At 30.5% G+C, this 16,728-nt stretch overlaps 2 protein-coding genes and 1 long non-coding RNA gene across 7 annotated transcripts; 2 read left to right on the forward strand and 1 right to left on the reverse strand.

The window, feature by feature from the left end:
• Positions 1–62: 62 nt before the first annotated feature.
• On the forward strand, positions 63–898 carry LOC100643317 (cytochrome c oxidase subunit 6A1, mitochondrial). Its single transcript, XM_003394637.4, has 3 exons — positions 63–234; positions 474–625; positions 727–898. Exons 1-3 carry the CDS (start codon positions 132–134, stop codon positions 811–813), a joined length of 342 nt encoding a protein of 113 aa, XP_003394685.1. The 5' UTR covers positions 63–131; the 3' UTR covers positions 814–898.
• On the reverse strand, positions 113–15,988 carry LOC100648741 (protein PF3D7_1417600). Of its 5 annotated transcripts, none has more exons than XM_048404208.1 (4): positions 15,773–15,988; positions 8,698–8,816; positions 3,665–6,254; positions 113–2,839 (listed from the first exon to the last, which is right to left on the reverse strand). In XM_048404208.1, the coding sequence occupies exons 1-4, from the start codon at positions 15,983–15,985 to the stop codon at positions 1,175–1,177; spliced, it is 4,587 nt and encodes a 1,528-aa protein (XP_048260165.1). In that variant the 5' UTR covers positions 15,986–15,988; the 3' UTR covers positions 113–1,174. The 5 variants fall into 5 exon arrangements, with proteins under 5 accessions (XP_048260165.1, XP_020724378.2, XP_020724377.2 ...); XM_020868719.2 differs by lacking the exon at positions 15,773–15,988 and adding exons at positions 9,073–9,494; positions 9,580–9,750 and having other exon boundaries at positions 113–6,254; XM_048404207.1 differs by having other exon boundaries at positions 1,273–1,468; positions 1,540–6,254.
• Positions 3,816–16,110, forward strand: LOC125384696. Its single transcript, XR_007223371.1, has 3 exons — positions 3,816–3,957; positions 4,330–4,398; positions 15,983–16,110. It is a non-coding gene; the product is annotated as an uncharacterized LOC125384696 (long non-coding RNA).
• Positions 16,111–16,728: the final 618 nt, after the last annotated feature.

Genomic DNA, 16,728 nt, shown 5'->3' on the forward strand with positions numbered 1-16,728 from the left:
ACATTGAGCGACATCTGTAGAGAAATAAAATAATTACATTGAAAACCGAGACGTATGTACATGTAGTGATGTAATTGAATAAAATCAGTATCTGTACTTTTTCCTTGCGTTCTACTCCTGTTCCTCGCAAAATGTCGAAGATACTAAGGGTAGGCCAATTTGGCCGTACTTTTACACGGGGTATGGCAGAATATATAAGAACAGTAGAAGGACGTCAACATCCTGTTTCCAACGGTAAATTATGAAAAATTCCATTTACAAGATTTTTAATGGCACGGAAAAATGTGAAAATGAAAGATTTCTGATTCTTTAAACTTTTTACTTCATCAAAGCGTATTTTATTACAAAATCTGAAATAAAAAGTACTCCTTATCTATATCCTGTTTTAGCATTAATGTGAAAATTTGTAATTCTATTAAAAGTTAGAAATCTATGGTTACATAAGTATAATTTGTCATTCCATTTGATTTTAGATACTGTTAAAATATTTAAGCTTATTACCTATTTTGTGGGTATTCCTTTATTGGGAGTTTCTATGGTTAATTGCTATATCAAAGTTCTTGAAGAAAATCATGAACCAGCTCCGGAGTTCATTCAGTATCCATATATGAAAATAATGAATAAGGTAAGATTTAAATAGGAAGAAAAAAATAATTAAAAATACTAAAATAGTTGCAAAAGTACTAAATACTGTCGCAAGATTTAATTATTTTTGTCTTTGTGTAGGCTTTCCCATGGAAGGATGGAAAACATTCACTCTTTCATAATCCGAAAAAAAATTATATACCTGGTATTGGTTACGAAGAGAATTAGAGAATAAAATTAGTATGTAGTTTGTATGTGTTTAATCTGTATTGCTGAAAACATAAAAAAATAAATTTGAATTTAGTGAAGTGTATATATATTTACTTGATCAGAATTCACATATATCTATAATTACATATTAAAAACAATTCAACTTATTATTTGAGAAGTTTATTTTTTATATCTAAATACAATAGACATCTGTTCATTTTTTTGTCAAAAATAATAATTTATAACATTAATAAAGAAAATCTATATTAATATCCTTATATTTTAACCAAAGACATCAATACTGATTAACACAAAACTATAGTTGTGTAGAGCTGTAGGTTCTTGTGACAATAAGATAACAAATAATACTAAGTTTCAATTATGAAGATATACTTCTTTCTACAGGTGAGCAGTCTTTATAATGATCTCCCCAATGCAATTGAGAACATTCTTTAGAGCAATATTTAGCTTCTAAACAAATTATACATGCTACAGTACTAGGTTTGCCACAATATAAGCATATTTTAATTTCTTCCTCTTCAATATTTTCTTCCATAGTATTTGCAGGAACATTATTAGTTACACCAATTCTTAAATATGCTTCCATTGATATACTTCTAACATCCTTAATATAAGTTGTAGGAGATCTCTCTAATGAAATGTTGTGCGATTCCTTATTATTAAAATATTCAATGTTATTTGGAGATTTGAATGAAGATACTGTTAAGTCATCAGTAATGGTACCTTTTAAGTGTTGATGTTCTTGATATTCTTCAGGTTCTATAGATTTTGATGTATTTTCACTATTAGCATTAGTATCAACAACAGTTACCTGATCATTCTTAGAAGAAATTTCTACAGTAACTAGATGAGAATTTAACTGCTGCAGGGTATCTTTATTAAGTAATTTCATATTTGATAGTGTTGATAACTTTTCTGTGACTACTTGAGGAATATTTTCAGTTATCTTTTTTGACTCATCTAAATTCTGTTCTTTGGTCTTTGAATTATATATATTTCTAGAGCTGTTTGGTTTCCTTTCCACTTTATTCTCTTGACATACATCAACGTCTGATGTTTGATGACTTTGTAAATTCTTCTTAATTGAAGAACTATTTGTCTGTGAATTATCAGTTGCTTCATGTTCTTTTTCACATTGGTTTTGTGTTATTGTAATATTTGAATTTTCTTCATAATTTGTGCAATTTTGTTTAATATTCATTGCATTATACTGTTCTTGGTTACTTTTAGATGCTTCAACTTGACAGCATATTCCATTGTTTCCTTTTACTGTAATTTGTATCACTTTTGGAACATCAATTTCAATATTTTTAAGTATATTTGTTTGATAGTTATCTGGTAAAAGGTTTTTTATTGTTTTTTCTACTAGATGTTTTAGGAGTGTTTGGAAATGAAGTAATAGAGATCTCTCTGAATGAATTTCTTGCCATTTTTCTGAAGTAAACTGTTGTTGTAACCAAGTGGTACAACCAAAGTAGTAGTCTAGTTGTTTCAGTAATATAAGTTTTTGAATATCAGAGATATATTTCAATATATCGAATAGATTTGTTGTTGATTCTAGTGAAACTTGCAGATTTTCTTTCTTCTTTAATCGTCTGAGTGTACTTTTCTTTAATTGTTGAGACTGTGCTACTTGTTCAGATGTACGATTTTGTGAAACTTCCATTGGTATCCTTTTTTGAGGGATTACTTTTTGATGTTTCTGTTCAATGTATTGTGAATTTTTTAGTACAGAACGTGATATATTCGCTGCAACCATAGTTTGTACAGGTTGTGGTATGTTACGATTTGGTGCTACAGATCGTGAGACACCTTGTAACTGAGTCCCCTGTGACATGTGTGTTGAGTTCATATTTTGCTGTACAGGTTGTGGTATGTTACGATTTGGTGCTACAGATCGTGAGACACCTTGTAACTGAGTCCCCTGTGACATATATGTTGAGTTCATATTTTGCTGTACAAGTTGTAGTATGTTATGATTTGGTGATACAGATTGTGAGACATCTTGTAACTGAGTCCTCCCCTGCGACATATGTATTAAGTTCATATTTTGCTGTATGGTATAATTTGGTACATTTACATTAGAATATGTATTTGTTTGTGGTATAAAAATAGATGAAACATATTGTTGGTTTATAGATGATGCAGATGATGGTACAGATATAGATGATGGTACAGAAGCATGTACTCCCCCTAATTGATTTCTTCCAGTAGGTGGAAATAAGGAATATTGCAAAGGATAGCTTTGCCTAACATGCATATTTGTTACTAGATTCTGCTTAGCAAAATTAACATTTGAAACATTTTGTTGAGTAAAATTTGCATGCACTTGCATTCTGTAAGTGTGTTGATGCATATTATTATTATGGCTGTTATTATTCACAGTAATGGGATTTACCAATACATTGCTTTGAAGAACATTATTTTGCAAAGGTATTTGCTCTTGAAAATTCTGCTGAGGTTGGTTTGGAACAATGTTAAGGCGAAGTGTTTGACCTTGCTCAGAAGAAATAGAAAGTAAATATTGTAACCTGGATTGTACAGATGAAGCCCATATATTCTGTGATACTTGTGCATCGCAAAATCTATTTTGATTCAATGTTATTTGGTTTGGAACACCTACAGATTTTACAGTTCGACATTCATTCAGGTTATTTAAAATATCGAAATAATAGGATTTGACTGATGGTGCATAACAAAACAACTCGTTTAATGATAGTGGTGGAATTATTAACATTTCTTTGTTAAGTATAGCTATAACTCTTTTTATTAGTTCAATATAATCGTCAGTATTCAATATTTTTCTTATGTTTTGGAATTGGTTATTTAACATTTTATCATAACTTACATCAGTAATTGAAGATTTCCGTATCTTCCAAATTATACTACGTATCTTTTTAAAAATAACATACAAAGATTTTGAAAATGTTGGATCCATATGACAATTCTTCATATTCACAGAATTTGTTCGACTAGCAGTTTCAGATACAGGTGCAGGAGTTGAAACTATTATTTCGGGTGCTGTTTGAGTTTCTGTATTATGTGAAAATTGAACAACAGTAGGAGTAACACTGTTTACAGGTGTGGGGCACCATCTGGCACCTAGTTCTGCACAAGTTAAAACTCTTAATTTAGCTTGAGGTAACTTATTGGATTGAATGTCTTTCTTTTCTGAGATACTTAATCCAGAATTTTCCACTGCTAATTCATTCTCATTATTTTTCACATTAGATATATTATTTGTAGAAATAACATTATCAGTTTTATTTGTATTAGAAGATAATTGTACTTTTTTATCTTCTTCAATATAATTTAATACTTCTTCTGTAATACTTTGATTACAATTAATTTGTATTTCTGATAATTTTTTTAAATTTGAACTTTCACCAACATCTCCATTCATGTCAATTTCTCGAATACTAAGAATATTTCCATTTGATCCAATCTGACAAGTTTTCAAAAATCTCATATGAAGATCATTAAAATCTTTTGTATCTAAATTACTTCTTTCAGATCCTGAAAAATTTTTACTTATAGCTACTGTATCAAGACTTGGGATACAAATTTCCGGAATATCAGAAGGTAATATATTATTTATCTCTGATGTTGCTTTCATTTTTGCTGTAGAAACACTAATTTTTGATTGCTCAGTTATTTGGAACATATCTGTGACACTTGATGCATGTTTACTTTTCTCAATATTATTCTTCTCAGAAAAATTAGTGAACTTCTTATTTCGAGATAATTCTTTTTTCTCTATTTCAATATCATGTGTTTTGTTTTCATATGTATTATTTTGTAATTTATTACATTCAATTTCCACAAAATTTGTTGCACTTTCAATTTGACTAGTAGATTTATTATTTGCATTACTTGTAACTTCATTTGATTCGTGTATTGTATCGACATTGACAATAGTCCCCTGAGATCTATCTTCATCTGATTTCTGAATTATATTATCAATCGTACCCTGAGATGTACCTTCATTTGATTTATGACTTGTATCAACATTGGCAATGATTCCCTGAGATGTATCTTCATTTGATTCATGAATTACATCAACATTGACAATGATCCTCTGAGATGTATCTTCATCAGATTTCTGAATTATATTGCCAATCGTACCCTGAGATGTACCTTCATTTGATTTGTGACTTGTATCAACATTGGCAATGATTCCCTGAAATGTGTCTTCACTTGATTCATGAATTACATCAACATTGACAATGATCCTTTGAGATGTATCTTCATTTAATCCATAATTTGTGTCAACATTGACAATGGTCTCCTGAGATGTATTCTTATTCAATTTATGAATCATATCAAGATTAGTAATGGTCCCTTGAGATATATCATCATTTGGTTTATGACTTATATCAACATTAGCAATGATCCCCTGAGATGTATCTTCATTTGATTTCTGAATTATATCGACATGGGCAGCAGTCATAGTTATATTTCTTTCAGCAACATGCACTTCAGACTTACAAGAATCAACAAAATCCTTTTTCCTTGTCTTTCTAAATCTTTCTTCTATAATATTTTGCTCTTGTTCATCTTCACTAATACTTATACAGTCCCCAAAATATGTTCGAAATCTATCTTTTATTTTTCTTTTTTTTTTGATAATTTCTTTATGCTTATCTGAAACTATTAGTTTATGCAGCTTTCTTTTATCTGTATTTTCTCTCATCTTTGTTACTTCTTCAGTGTTATGGCTACAATTTAATGTACTGTCCTCATGTTTAGAGTATGTATTTTTGTCTGGTATAGAATTCACTTTCATATCTATAAGCTTCTTACCATTATGTAATTTTTTGCCGATATCCGATTTTGTGCTTTTAATATTATCTACTTTCTTATAATCGTCTGATTTTATAGAATCACTTGCCTTCTTGGCAAAAAAAGAATTTAGTTTCAATTTAGGTTCAACGTGTTTTTTTCTATATTTATTAAACATTAATATTTTGTTTGAACCTACTTTGTCCGATATTAAATTAGGAATTTTTTGGATTTTTTGAGTATCTTTATGTTCACGAATACAATGATGATTTTCATCTTTATCACATTTTTTACTTGAAACTACATCATTTTCCAGTTTTTTTACATTAGTGGATTTTTCATCCACTTCCATTTTTGAGGAAATACTTTCATCCAACTGTTTTAGCGTTTCATCAAAGGAATGCATTGTTGCTAATGGATTTTTTAACTTATAACATATGTTTGGTATGAATAATTCTCGATTGCTGCTTATCAATGCAGTTTCATGTGCTGTCACACCATCCGCTTTTTTTATATATTTGCTCTCTTCTTTGATAATTATTTCCGTCGTGTTTGATTTATGTATATCTTCAATTTGCGGACACAAATTTAAAGCGTTTCTTCTGAGATTATCAATGATATTCTTTTCTCTTTCATCTTTCGACAAGTTTTTAAATCTGAAACGTAAATATAATAAAATGAGAGCACTGCTTCAAAATTAAGCTAAAAATGTTTTACGATATGTATAAAATTAAGCTGTTCTAAAATCAATTTCATTTAATAACTTAAGAAATTTTATACATTCTGTAATATTATTCGCTTATAAAATTTATGGTAAAAAACATAATTTAAGCGATTAACAGCATTTCTCTAGAGTTCTGAAAATAATTTTCTTTAACGTATCATTTTCGAATTAAATACCATGAAAATAAATAAATTCAGGTTTTTAATTATTTATTTCTCTTATATGTTTTAAGCTCCACAAGTTTTCACAACTTCAATTTCACATTTTTTTCGAAGGCCTAACTACATATCGGAAGTAAACCAATTCTTAACTACGATTTAGAAAATTTAATTCTTTGATTATTATAGAAATAACATCAACTGTACATAAATTGTTCGTAGTAATAATCGCAATAAGCTAAAACCAACGGGATTAATTTTAACGGAACATCGCATTTCTTCGAGTCATCCGGTAAATGTTTTTTATTTGCTCCTAATTGTTGTTTACAATTATTTTCATTTAAATGGTTCCTTATTCTTGTTGTGGATCATGGTATTGTGTAATATCATACGTTAGTTATTAATAGCACTTGTCTTCCAATATTCAAAGTGACCAACTAATAAGCTACAGCACACAATGTGTTATTTACTGAATGATAATTGAGAAACATGACCGCAATGCATATATGTATGTGTATATACTATATATGCATAAATCAAACATGTATACTAGCATATATAATAATGTGTAAAAATCTTAGACCACCCACTAAATAAATAGACTCATCTTTACAAATGAATGTAAAGATACTTAATATTATATAAAATCTATTGTTACTTCTTAAGAGATATTTCATTCGAGAATTGTCTAGAATTCGCTCATGAAATATTGATTAATTTTTTTCCAGGATTTTGACAAATAATTTTTTCAATAAATTTCCTCCTTCAGTACGTCAACTAGTTTATCTATGTCTTTGATTTCCTTCTTTTTCATAGCTTATTTTAAATTGTTACAGACGTTTGTAACATTTCATTTAAGAATTTTTTAAGGAAATATTTCTAAAAGATTTATGAACCAAAAAGAACTATAAATAAATAACATCACAAAAGAAATATCTAAAGACTCATTTTTATGTACATCGCATTGTTGTTTCTAAAAATATGATTACTATGAGGTCATTATGAGATCACTATTGTAGATTGTAGCTGATCCAAAGCGTTTGCACAGTATTATATGTTCTTAAATTTTTAAGACATATTGTTTGTCGTGCGCATTCCTCCTACATATACTGTTTGTAAGAGAAACTTCACTTCAACTTGTGATATTTTAAATGGAACAAGGATTTTTAACACATTAGAATACTATATAATTTGTACACAAATTACGTACCTATATATATACAATTTTCAAAATTTTATTTTATTTGCTTATTATTGTATTACTGTATCTAATAAGCATACCATTGTACTGGACTAAGTAATCAGTTTATACTAATTATTAGTTCCCAGATTTCGAATTAGTTCGAAAATGATATTTGACATTGTTCGCATGACTATTTTCTAAGTGAATATTGAATTGCAATGAATATTAAATTAGAGGAAATTTAAAATGCGACAAAATTAAAATTTTCCTTTATATCCTTTCAGAAGTACAACTATGTTTCTGTATTAAAATAATTCATTGTTATATAATAGTAAAAATGTTGATATACCTTTCGGTTAATGAATATTACTCAACGTTTCATTAATTCAGTTACGATATTGTTGAATAAAAAAGATATATGTATGATTGATGATAATCATGTTTGTATTCTTTAATAGAGCAAATAATTGGGGGAAAAATTGGTATACGTAGAGAAGGGTATTTAGAACACAACTCACATAATATTTATAATCAATTAATATCACAAAAATCATTCTATTTCTATTCTTCTATTTTAGATCTATTTTATATCATATAATGTGAAGTGTAATAGCATAACGAATATTTTATAATCACAATATATTATATGAATATATATTATATAACTAACTTGTATAATACATAGAATAGGGTTTATACATTTATGTTATTAAAATCTATAAAAAAAGTCAAAGGAACATTAACAACTGATAATTGTGTTATAGTTTTGTTTATATTAAAGTTGTAATTACATCACTTTCTCTGATTAATCGCGTACTTACTATATCTTATACCAAACAATTATTGATAAAAGACCTTACCATATCAATATATGTAGGTATAATTTATTTTACAATATATACAAAATTATATATTCTACCTTACTTGCTCAACAAGAATCAAAGACAGAACATTAATCCTATTCCTATTATCGACTAAGACAGGACAGAACATTAATCCTATTCCTATTATCGACTCAATAATTGCCAACTTACCTATATCTTCTATATGGTATCTGCCGCGTAAGGACTACATGCGGTTTCGTCGCTATTTGTATCAAGCCTTGATGTACCTGTTTACGTGATAATCCAAGATTCTGTAGGTCCGCTTTCAACTGAAACAATCGCCATCGTGTTTTATGGTTATATTCCCGCGACATCGTCAACGGTTTTCTATTTCTAAATATCCAAAAAAGTACTCGAAGAAAAAAGAAGACGAGCGTCTCTCGTTCATGTTTTCGTTACATTCGTTTCTTTTAATCAGGCGATTTTGATCGTTCCACTTTCTACATGTACAATACGGCATTGTGGACAACGTATAAAATATCTTTGTAATTTGCCAGAAGGATCGATCGTGAGTATGAACCGCACCTTTTTCAACTCTTCGCAACGGCGAACTGGTCCGATGCAGTAAAGCCAGCATTTTAACGCGAGGTTGTCATAGTTCATGGCTCCCGTTTGTGTGTTTTCGGACATCATTCCAATGATATACTTTCTCTCTTGCTCCTTCGTGTATTGAACGTTTCGGACGAATAGGACATACGCAGTTCAGCTGGTTAGTGACAGGTGAAACAAGTTGGTAAACACAGTGTTACGTTGCTCCAGACGAACGATCTGCCAGTCGGATATCAAAGTTGTCTCACGATCATCATATCTGTGCAATGATTCCGATGGCTTAGTGAAGATTTTTCCTTATAACCCTCTCCCCCTCCGATCGTCTTTTGTTTGAAACGTGCAGTTGAGAAAAAAGAAAATAAGATGGCGATAGAAGTTGATTTTATTTCGATAAAATCCTGTTATAACATTGGTAAATCGTTTGTTAACCATATAATTGAGATCATGCAATAAGCACCAAGCAGATAATAATCATATTTTTACCAGACGTCTTCTTAGATTTTGAGGTGCGTACAACACTCTTATCATAAAGACATTTATCGCACTAATATTATGTATTTAATGAGAAAATGAAATTTGGCAAGTGGTATCGGTTTATTTCAGGGTTTCGACATTCTTCCTAATTATAAAATATATCCTTCATACATTCTGCGCATGCAAGATCATAAAATTATTTTTTTATGAATTATCAATAGGCTTTTATTATAAAAAAAATGACGATATCACACGTGTTAAATTATTATTATTCATATTGTTCACAATTTTCATAATGCCAGCATGCAATATGACATTTCTTTTAGAATAAATTCTTGTTACTGTAATAAAGTTTTCGATATATTAAATCCGTATAGCTTTTATTAGCAAAGAAAATATCGATACAACTATAAAGCAAGCGTGATTCGAATGCAATTTTATACTTTTGCTATGAAACTTATCACTCGCCCAAAAACACGATTTATACTGAATTCTCCGAACTGTCTACCCCCATTTATATAGGAAAATTACGTCACCGTCACAGAAATCATAATCAAACAGAAATTTTATCTGTTTTACACCAACAGCTTCCTTTCGTGCCCTCCTATACAAACACGTATTGAACTTTGGTCGAATCGCATAATTGCAGTAGCAGTAGATAATGCGAATATAAATATGCGAATAGATAACTAAACAAAGCTGCATATGTAAAACAATCCTCCAGAATTAATAATGAGAATAATTGTAGTTGGATCAATGGAGCGTTTTTGTCAAAATAAAGTATATACTTAGAAGTGACGCAAAAATAATAAATCTGTGAAAATATCGCGTGTATATTATACATATAATTATATAAATAATTATTTTATTATACTAATTAGTATATTATATAATTAAGTGTGTATAAATTGTGGAAGAACTGATGCTCAAAATATAGCAAGATAAACTGCACTACGAATAATCTGGTTACCTATAAGGATAACAGTTCAAGGAATAGTTCAAAGAATTTCTTTGATGTTTAATATTTTATCTTTTCTAATCATTGATTGAAAATGCTTTAATTTGTATTAATAATGCGATTACTAGAAAACGCAACAGCAATGCCAGCAGTTATTCATGCGTAAGCTGAGACGGATACGGTAATCTAAGAAATATGTTGATATAGCAGAATGTATATTATGTATGCATCAGGCAGATACATTCTTAAAGTTCAAGAAATAGAATCCATAAAGAGTTTTTTTGATGTTTAATCTTTTATTTTTTTTAATCATTGATTGAAAATACTTTAGTTTAAATTAATAATGCCAGATTACCAGAAGTCAGATCAATGTCAACAATTTGTCACGCTTGATCTTAGACGGATGCGGTAATCTAAGATTGTTGATATAGCAAAATGTATATATTTATATATCAGATGCATACTTAGAATTGTTATTATTATAGGTAACCAGGATACTCGCACTGTAATTTCTCTTGTTATTATATGAGCATCAATTCTTCCACAATTTATACTTAGATATTGATACACACGTGTTTATCAAGCGAGTTGTTAAGTGTTTCTTAGTTAAAACGTTTACGATTAAAAAAATATAACATTAATTAAATATTATAACGTAATTTAAAACAAATAATATAATACAAAACTGATTATAATTGTCAATCTTTAACAGAAGAAAGCAATATTGATAACTGATTTATGAAGTAGCAAAATATGACACAGATTCCTGAAATATTCTTTAAATTAACTAGCGAATATAATCACTTATGGTGTCGCGTTACCTAGCTATGGGTTAGAATCTTATTTGGTCAATTATCAGGGAGTGTTATAATATTGTTGATATATCGAATAATCAATGTCTATCAATAACGTTTTATTATAACGTTATAACAATAAAGCTCTTAAGATCATTCTTCTTTGTTGTCCATGAATATAATACGAACGTTTATAAAATTGTAATTTACTAAATATTTATAACAAATAAACGATATAGATGACCAGGTACGCGAGAAACATTTTGATAGTATGTGAATAATTTCTGTAATATATATGACATTTTTATTATTCGAAAATTTATTTTCACAATATGCGTCGCAATTCCGAGTAATTATGCTAGTAGGTTCAGTCAAATGTTTAGGTTTTGCTACTAACGCTTTGGGGGTCGAAGACGCGAATTCACGTCTTTCATTTACCAACGGTTGGGAACCGGAAACGCGAATTCGCGTCTTTCATATTTCACGCGGTATCTTATAAATATATGAACTATTGTTAAATAAAACAGTAAAAAAGAAAAATTTAAGAAAAACCCGATGAACTATAGTGCAGGTAGAAAGTGGAAGTGCCAGAAGGGGCGGAAAATTCCAATAGGTCATGTGGCCCATCGGTATATCCACAGTCCTTCAGAAAAGCAGTTACTTGGAAAAGGCATACGTGACCATCTGTGGTCATAAACGGCTGCGGAACACGTGTATATGGTTGGAATTCAAAAACTCTGATAAAGGGATGTTTTGGCGGAGAAAGTTAGTCATTAGTTGGATTTAGTTGGTAGTTAATCATGAGTCACGAATACTTAGTTGCGAGTTGTTGGTTGTCGATTGTTATGAGTTGTGAGTCATGAGTTGTCACGCAGAAGTTGATTAGTTGTAGCAATTTAGTTGTTTTAGTTGTATTACATTAATGCATCAGGAAATAGCTCTAATTAAATAGTCATAGTTTCCTGTTTCATTTTTGTAGATAAATATATAAAAGTCACTATAATATTGATCACTTTGAATCTTTTTCAATCGCTCTAGAAGCATCCAGGAATTCAGGCTATATGCTTATCAGATCCCCAGAGTGTTAAGATCTGATAATAACCTAATTAATAAGTGTATATGTCGCGAATGAATGAGTGATAACATATTACGTAAGTGTGTAAATGCTGCAGTTTATGTACTATCAACGGAAGGGGTAAGAATGACTTCGAAGTAATGTCGAACAGAATTTATACCTACTAGTGGCTAGTTCCTAAGCGAACTTTAGTCCAGTCTCATTAGACTGGACGACTCTTGACAAACGCAATGCGAAGTTACACACAGACTTTTCGTTCGATAGAGTTACAACGACGTTTTGTCCAAGCGTGATATTTTTGGTTTCCCATATATTATGAATGTTGCAAAGTCTTATGGTGGAATGGATCGTGAGTTTATTATATGTATATGAAAAACATAACTTCTTCAAAATTTTCAGGAACGGTACACTCAGACGTTTCCCATAAATCGTGCCCTACGTGCTACATATTCAGCACAATTGCAATTGTCTCCTGCATTGCATAGATAAGAAATATTTGGAATAAAAGACCTTTCTGTCTTCTGCGTGCTCTTCAAGAAATTTCAAGAGCATGGCGAAGTAGAATTTTCCCATACTTAACTCCATCATAAAAGTTTATTCTATGAAGTCCATTTCAAAAACTAGAAAAGATAGCAATGACTAGCCACTTAAGTTTCTTACCTTTTGACCTAAGCCCATCCCATAAACTTCCGACCAAACGCTCGCTCAAATTACAATCCTCGACAGACTCAAGAAGATGGCATCGAGGAGACACATGGTGTCCGGCTTGTAAGCAAAAACAAAAGACAAAGCTGCAGTTGCACAAACGTTAGATTCCTCTAGCCCATGACGCAGTATGGGAGAGGACTTAATTTATGGTGTGTCAGCTTTCTCTTTTTAAGCTATGTATGGATACTACAAAGTTGCCTCGATTCTCAAGTGGCCTAGTGCCTTAAACCGAATTTACATTGTTTCATTTTGAAGGAAAACAGCTGGTGAACACTAGAGGCAATTCGCCGAATTTTGAAAAATATAAGAACACAAAGACAAAGGCGACGACAGTGGATCCTGGAATTATATATAAAAAAACGACTGCAATATGGAAATAGATTAAAGATAAGCAAGATATAAAGTTTGACTCAGACATTTTCGTTAAATCCTCGAAAATCAGGAGTTTTCCTGACCATAAGCGAAACTTAGCCATATATGACAAGAATGCGTGTAAAAAAATAAAACTTAAAAATAGTAGCTAAGTCACATCCGTTCCATAACCTATTGCTAATGTTTTTGACAAAGTTGTTTTAATACGTGTTCAAACGAACCGACTAAAGAGCTGCGGCTTTAGCCACTTGCGCTAGAAAGACGTGCCACGCAGATCGAGATGCTTTTGTTCCAAATCGCCCGCAACGTATATACCACGTCGATAGGCATTTGTCACAGAAATAAAAATGGCGTGCGGTGCACGTCGGTTAACAGTCAGATCGTTCGTTTATCGAGTTACAGTTACAGAGTGCACGGCGTCACATAGAGTCATCGATATCTTGGAAATATTTCAGAGTCGATACAGTATTTCATACTCGTATTTCAAAGTAACGCCTCACCGCGTGTTATATTGTAGCGCGTGGCACGCGCAACTTAAGGTAGCGCAAATGATTAATTTCGCCAAAAAACCCGACAATCGTTGACTAGCCACGCGGTAGCCTCGCATTGTCTATATATATATATAGCTATACAACCCAGAAAAACAGATGATTCAAAAGGATACGATAGGATAGATAAAAAACTAATAACGAACCAAAATCCTCGTTTATGTCCCTTCACGTTTGATAACACAGGCGTTAAACATCTCACGGCGTCACAGTGACATTTACATCAGTGCAAGTTCAAAAAAGATTTATTAATGATACTTATTGCTCCTGATAACTATTTCAATATCCGAGATAACTTACGTTGTCCGCCGTCATACTAGCAATCTAGTTATAAAAACTCAATCAGCGATTGAGCGAACAAGTTTACATTTAAAGATCAACTGATAAGTAGAGATATATATACATAATTCTAGCGTTCTCTGATTTCTTTGGGGTAAGGTTATTGTATCATATTAGAAGAGTAGCAGTATCACATTACTCCTCTTCAGCAACAAACAATTCCTAGAAATTTGATGTAACAGTATATCTACCGGAGTAAACGCGAAGAACAAAATACGAATACTTTTAGTTAGAAATATATACGTAATAATGCAATAAAACTCTATGAATCCTATAATAAAAGTAATATCTTCCATTATGCTAAAGCTACGAATTTGGATTGTTTTTACTTAGTAATTAAATGACTAATAAAAAAATTTTTGTTATTATATAATTTTTACTGATTTTATTAAATATTATGATTTAATTTTATTAAATAATTTTTACTGAGCTGATAGTTTCAAATAATGACGTTAAAAAGAGAAGAAAAACCAAACAAAAACCTTATAAAGTAACTAAAGTATATATGTCAGGTTTAAATATTTTGTAAATTATCAGGAAACCAAATAACACTACGTTTGACTATTTCCTAGTTTTCAAGTATTTGTCTAACATCTGTGATCAATTTATATGTTTACCAACTTACATCTTCCCTTGAATGAACAGTACATACGTATATACCAACAGGAGTTTTCTGCACGACACAATTACATAAATTCATGTAAAATAATTGTAAAGAATCCAATAAAATTTCCATAAAATTCACTAAATATAATGTAGAAATAATGATATCCTTATGACCATATTTTAATTATTAATTATTTTACGAATAAAACGAAAGCAATGCAGGAAGGTAACAGCACCCTGATACCCAAATCTCACAGCTTCTTTTTTGTTCGTTTTTCACAATTAACAACACATAATTCAATTTCTAATATGTATTTTTACATGATGCTTATTATATATTGAATAATATATTGAAAATGTATACTAATAAAATTGTTCATTTGTGAATTAATAATATCCAATAGTTCCAACTTTTACATAAATACGAATAAATGAACATCACTCTTGAATAAATGAAAAAATATATTAAACAAAAAGACGAAACAACTAACGACTTCAGATGCTTCAGATACTAACGATTACAAATATAATTTGCACTATTCTTGCAAACAAACGAACTATCACTTTGACTAATTCTACCAGTATCATCCACTCATTTAACTTTACAAAATCGTATCACAGAAACACATAGTACATATCACTTTATACTTTATCTTTAATGAATCTACAAGAACAGCCTTCTCCTACTATTACTAAAAATCAATTCGAAATTTCGAATACTTTCTTTATATCAAGCAATCAAGTACAAGAACTATACCTAACAGTTTTTTAGATCTGTAACTTCTCAGTTAAAAGATAATACCTTGTACAACGTCTGCCTGCACTTCCTACAAATGTGTAATGCTTGCAGCGGTGCTTTTCTTTGAATGTACGGCAACGAATGTTTCAAGCACACTATGATCCTTTCCTCCAATCTGTTTAAGTTGCAACAGGGACACAATTGTTTTATTCTGATATTTGCGTTATGGTATTTAGTATCCGGTATATCAAGTTGAACTGTTTTCTTTTGTAGCATCTTGCAGTACTATCCAACTACCTGATGTTTCTCGGCTGTCGGTGTACACTGACTGCTTGAAGAGATCCTGGACCTGGACCCTTATGATTTGGTGGGGATGTATAACTAACCACTTGAAGCGACTTCTAGTCTCTAATTGGTCACAATTTGTCACGTTTTCCACGACCACACTGAAATGCAAAGGAATGGCAAAATGTGTATTTTTTTACGTTACATAATTTATTTAGGATTACTTATAGGGTCTATCGTTTTACAGTTGTATTTTCCTTTAAGGATTGTGTCTCATTACGCTTAAACGCCGCTTGTATGAAATATATACAATGTTGCAAATTTGTGACGTTATATGGAAGTAAGTGTACTTGGAGGAATTTTTCACCCAATTCTCTGAACAATATATATAACGTTATGTTTGATAATGGTTCCCCGAATAGAAAGTAACCTTGAGATAACATATTAGAGATTAATGTTGTTAGATAATTTGCATATAAATTATATTTACTAAATGTAACCATAGAAAAGTGAAAATGTAAACCATATACGCTCTGCTTCTGTAATATACAAAGCGTGTATACATAATAGAGTTCAAGAGAATCATTAATGGGGACTGGCTCTTGAGACTATAAAGTATTTCTAGATTTACGCTCAAATACGCTAACAAAAAAAAGATAATTAAATGTCTTTGTTTATATATGCGATTCTTCCGAAAACGAATTGTTTTTGTGAAATCTATAATTAAATGAAAC

This window comes from Bombus terrestris, chromosome 3 (genome assembly GCF_910591885.1).
Source record: "Bombus terrestris chromosome 3, iyBomTerr1.2, whole genome shotgun sequence".
Taxonomy (NCBI): Eukaryota; Metazoa; Arthropoda; class Insecta; order Hymenoptera; family Apidae; genus Bombus; species Bombus terrestris.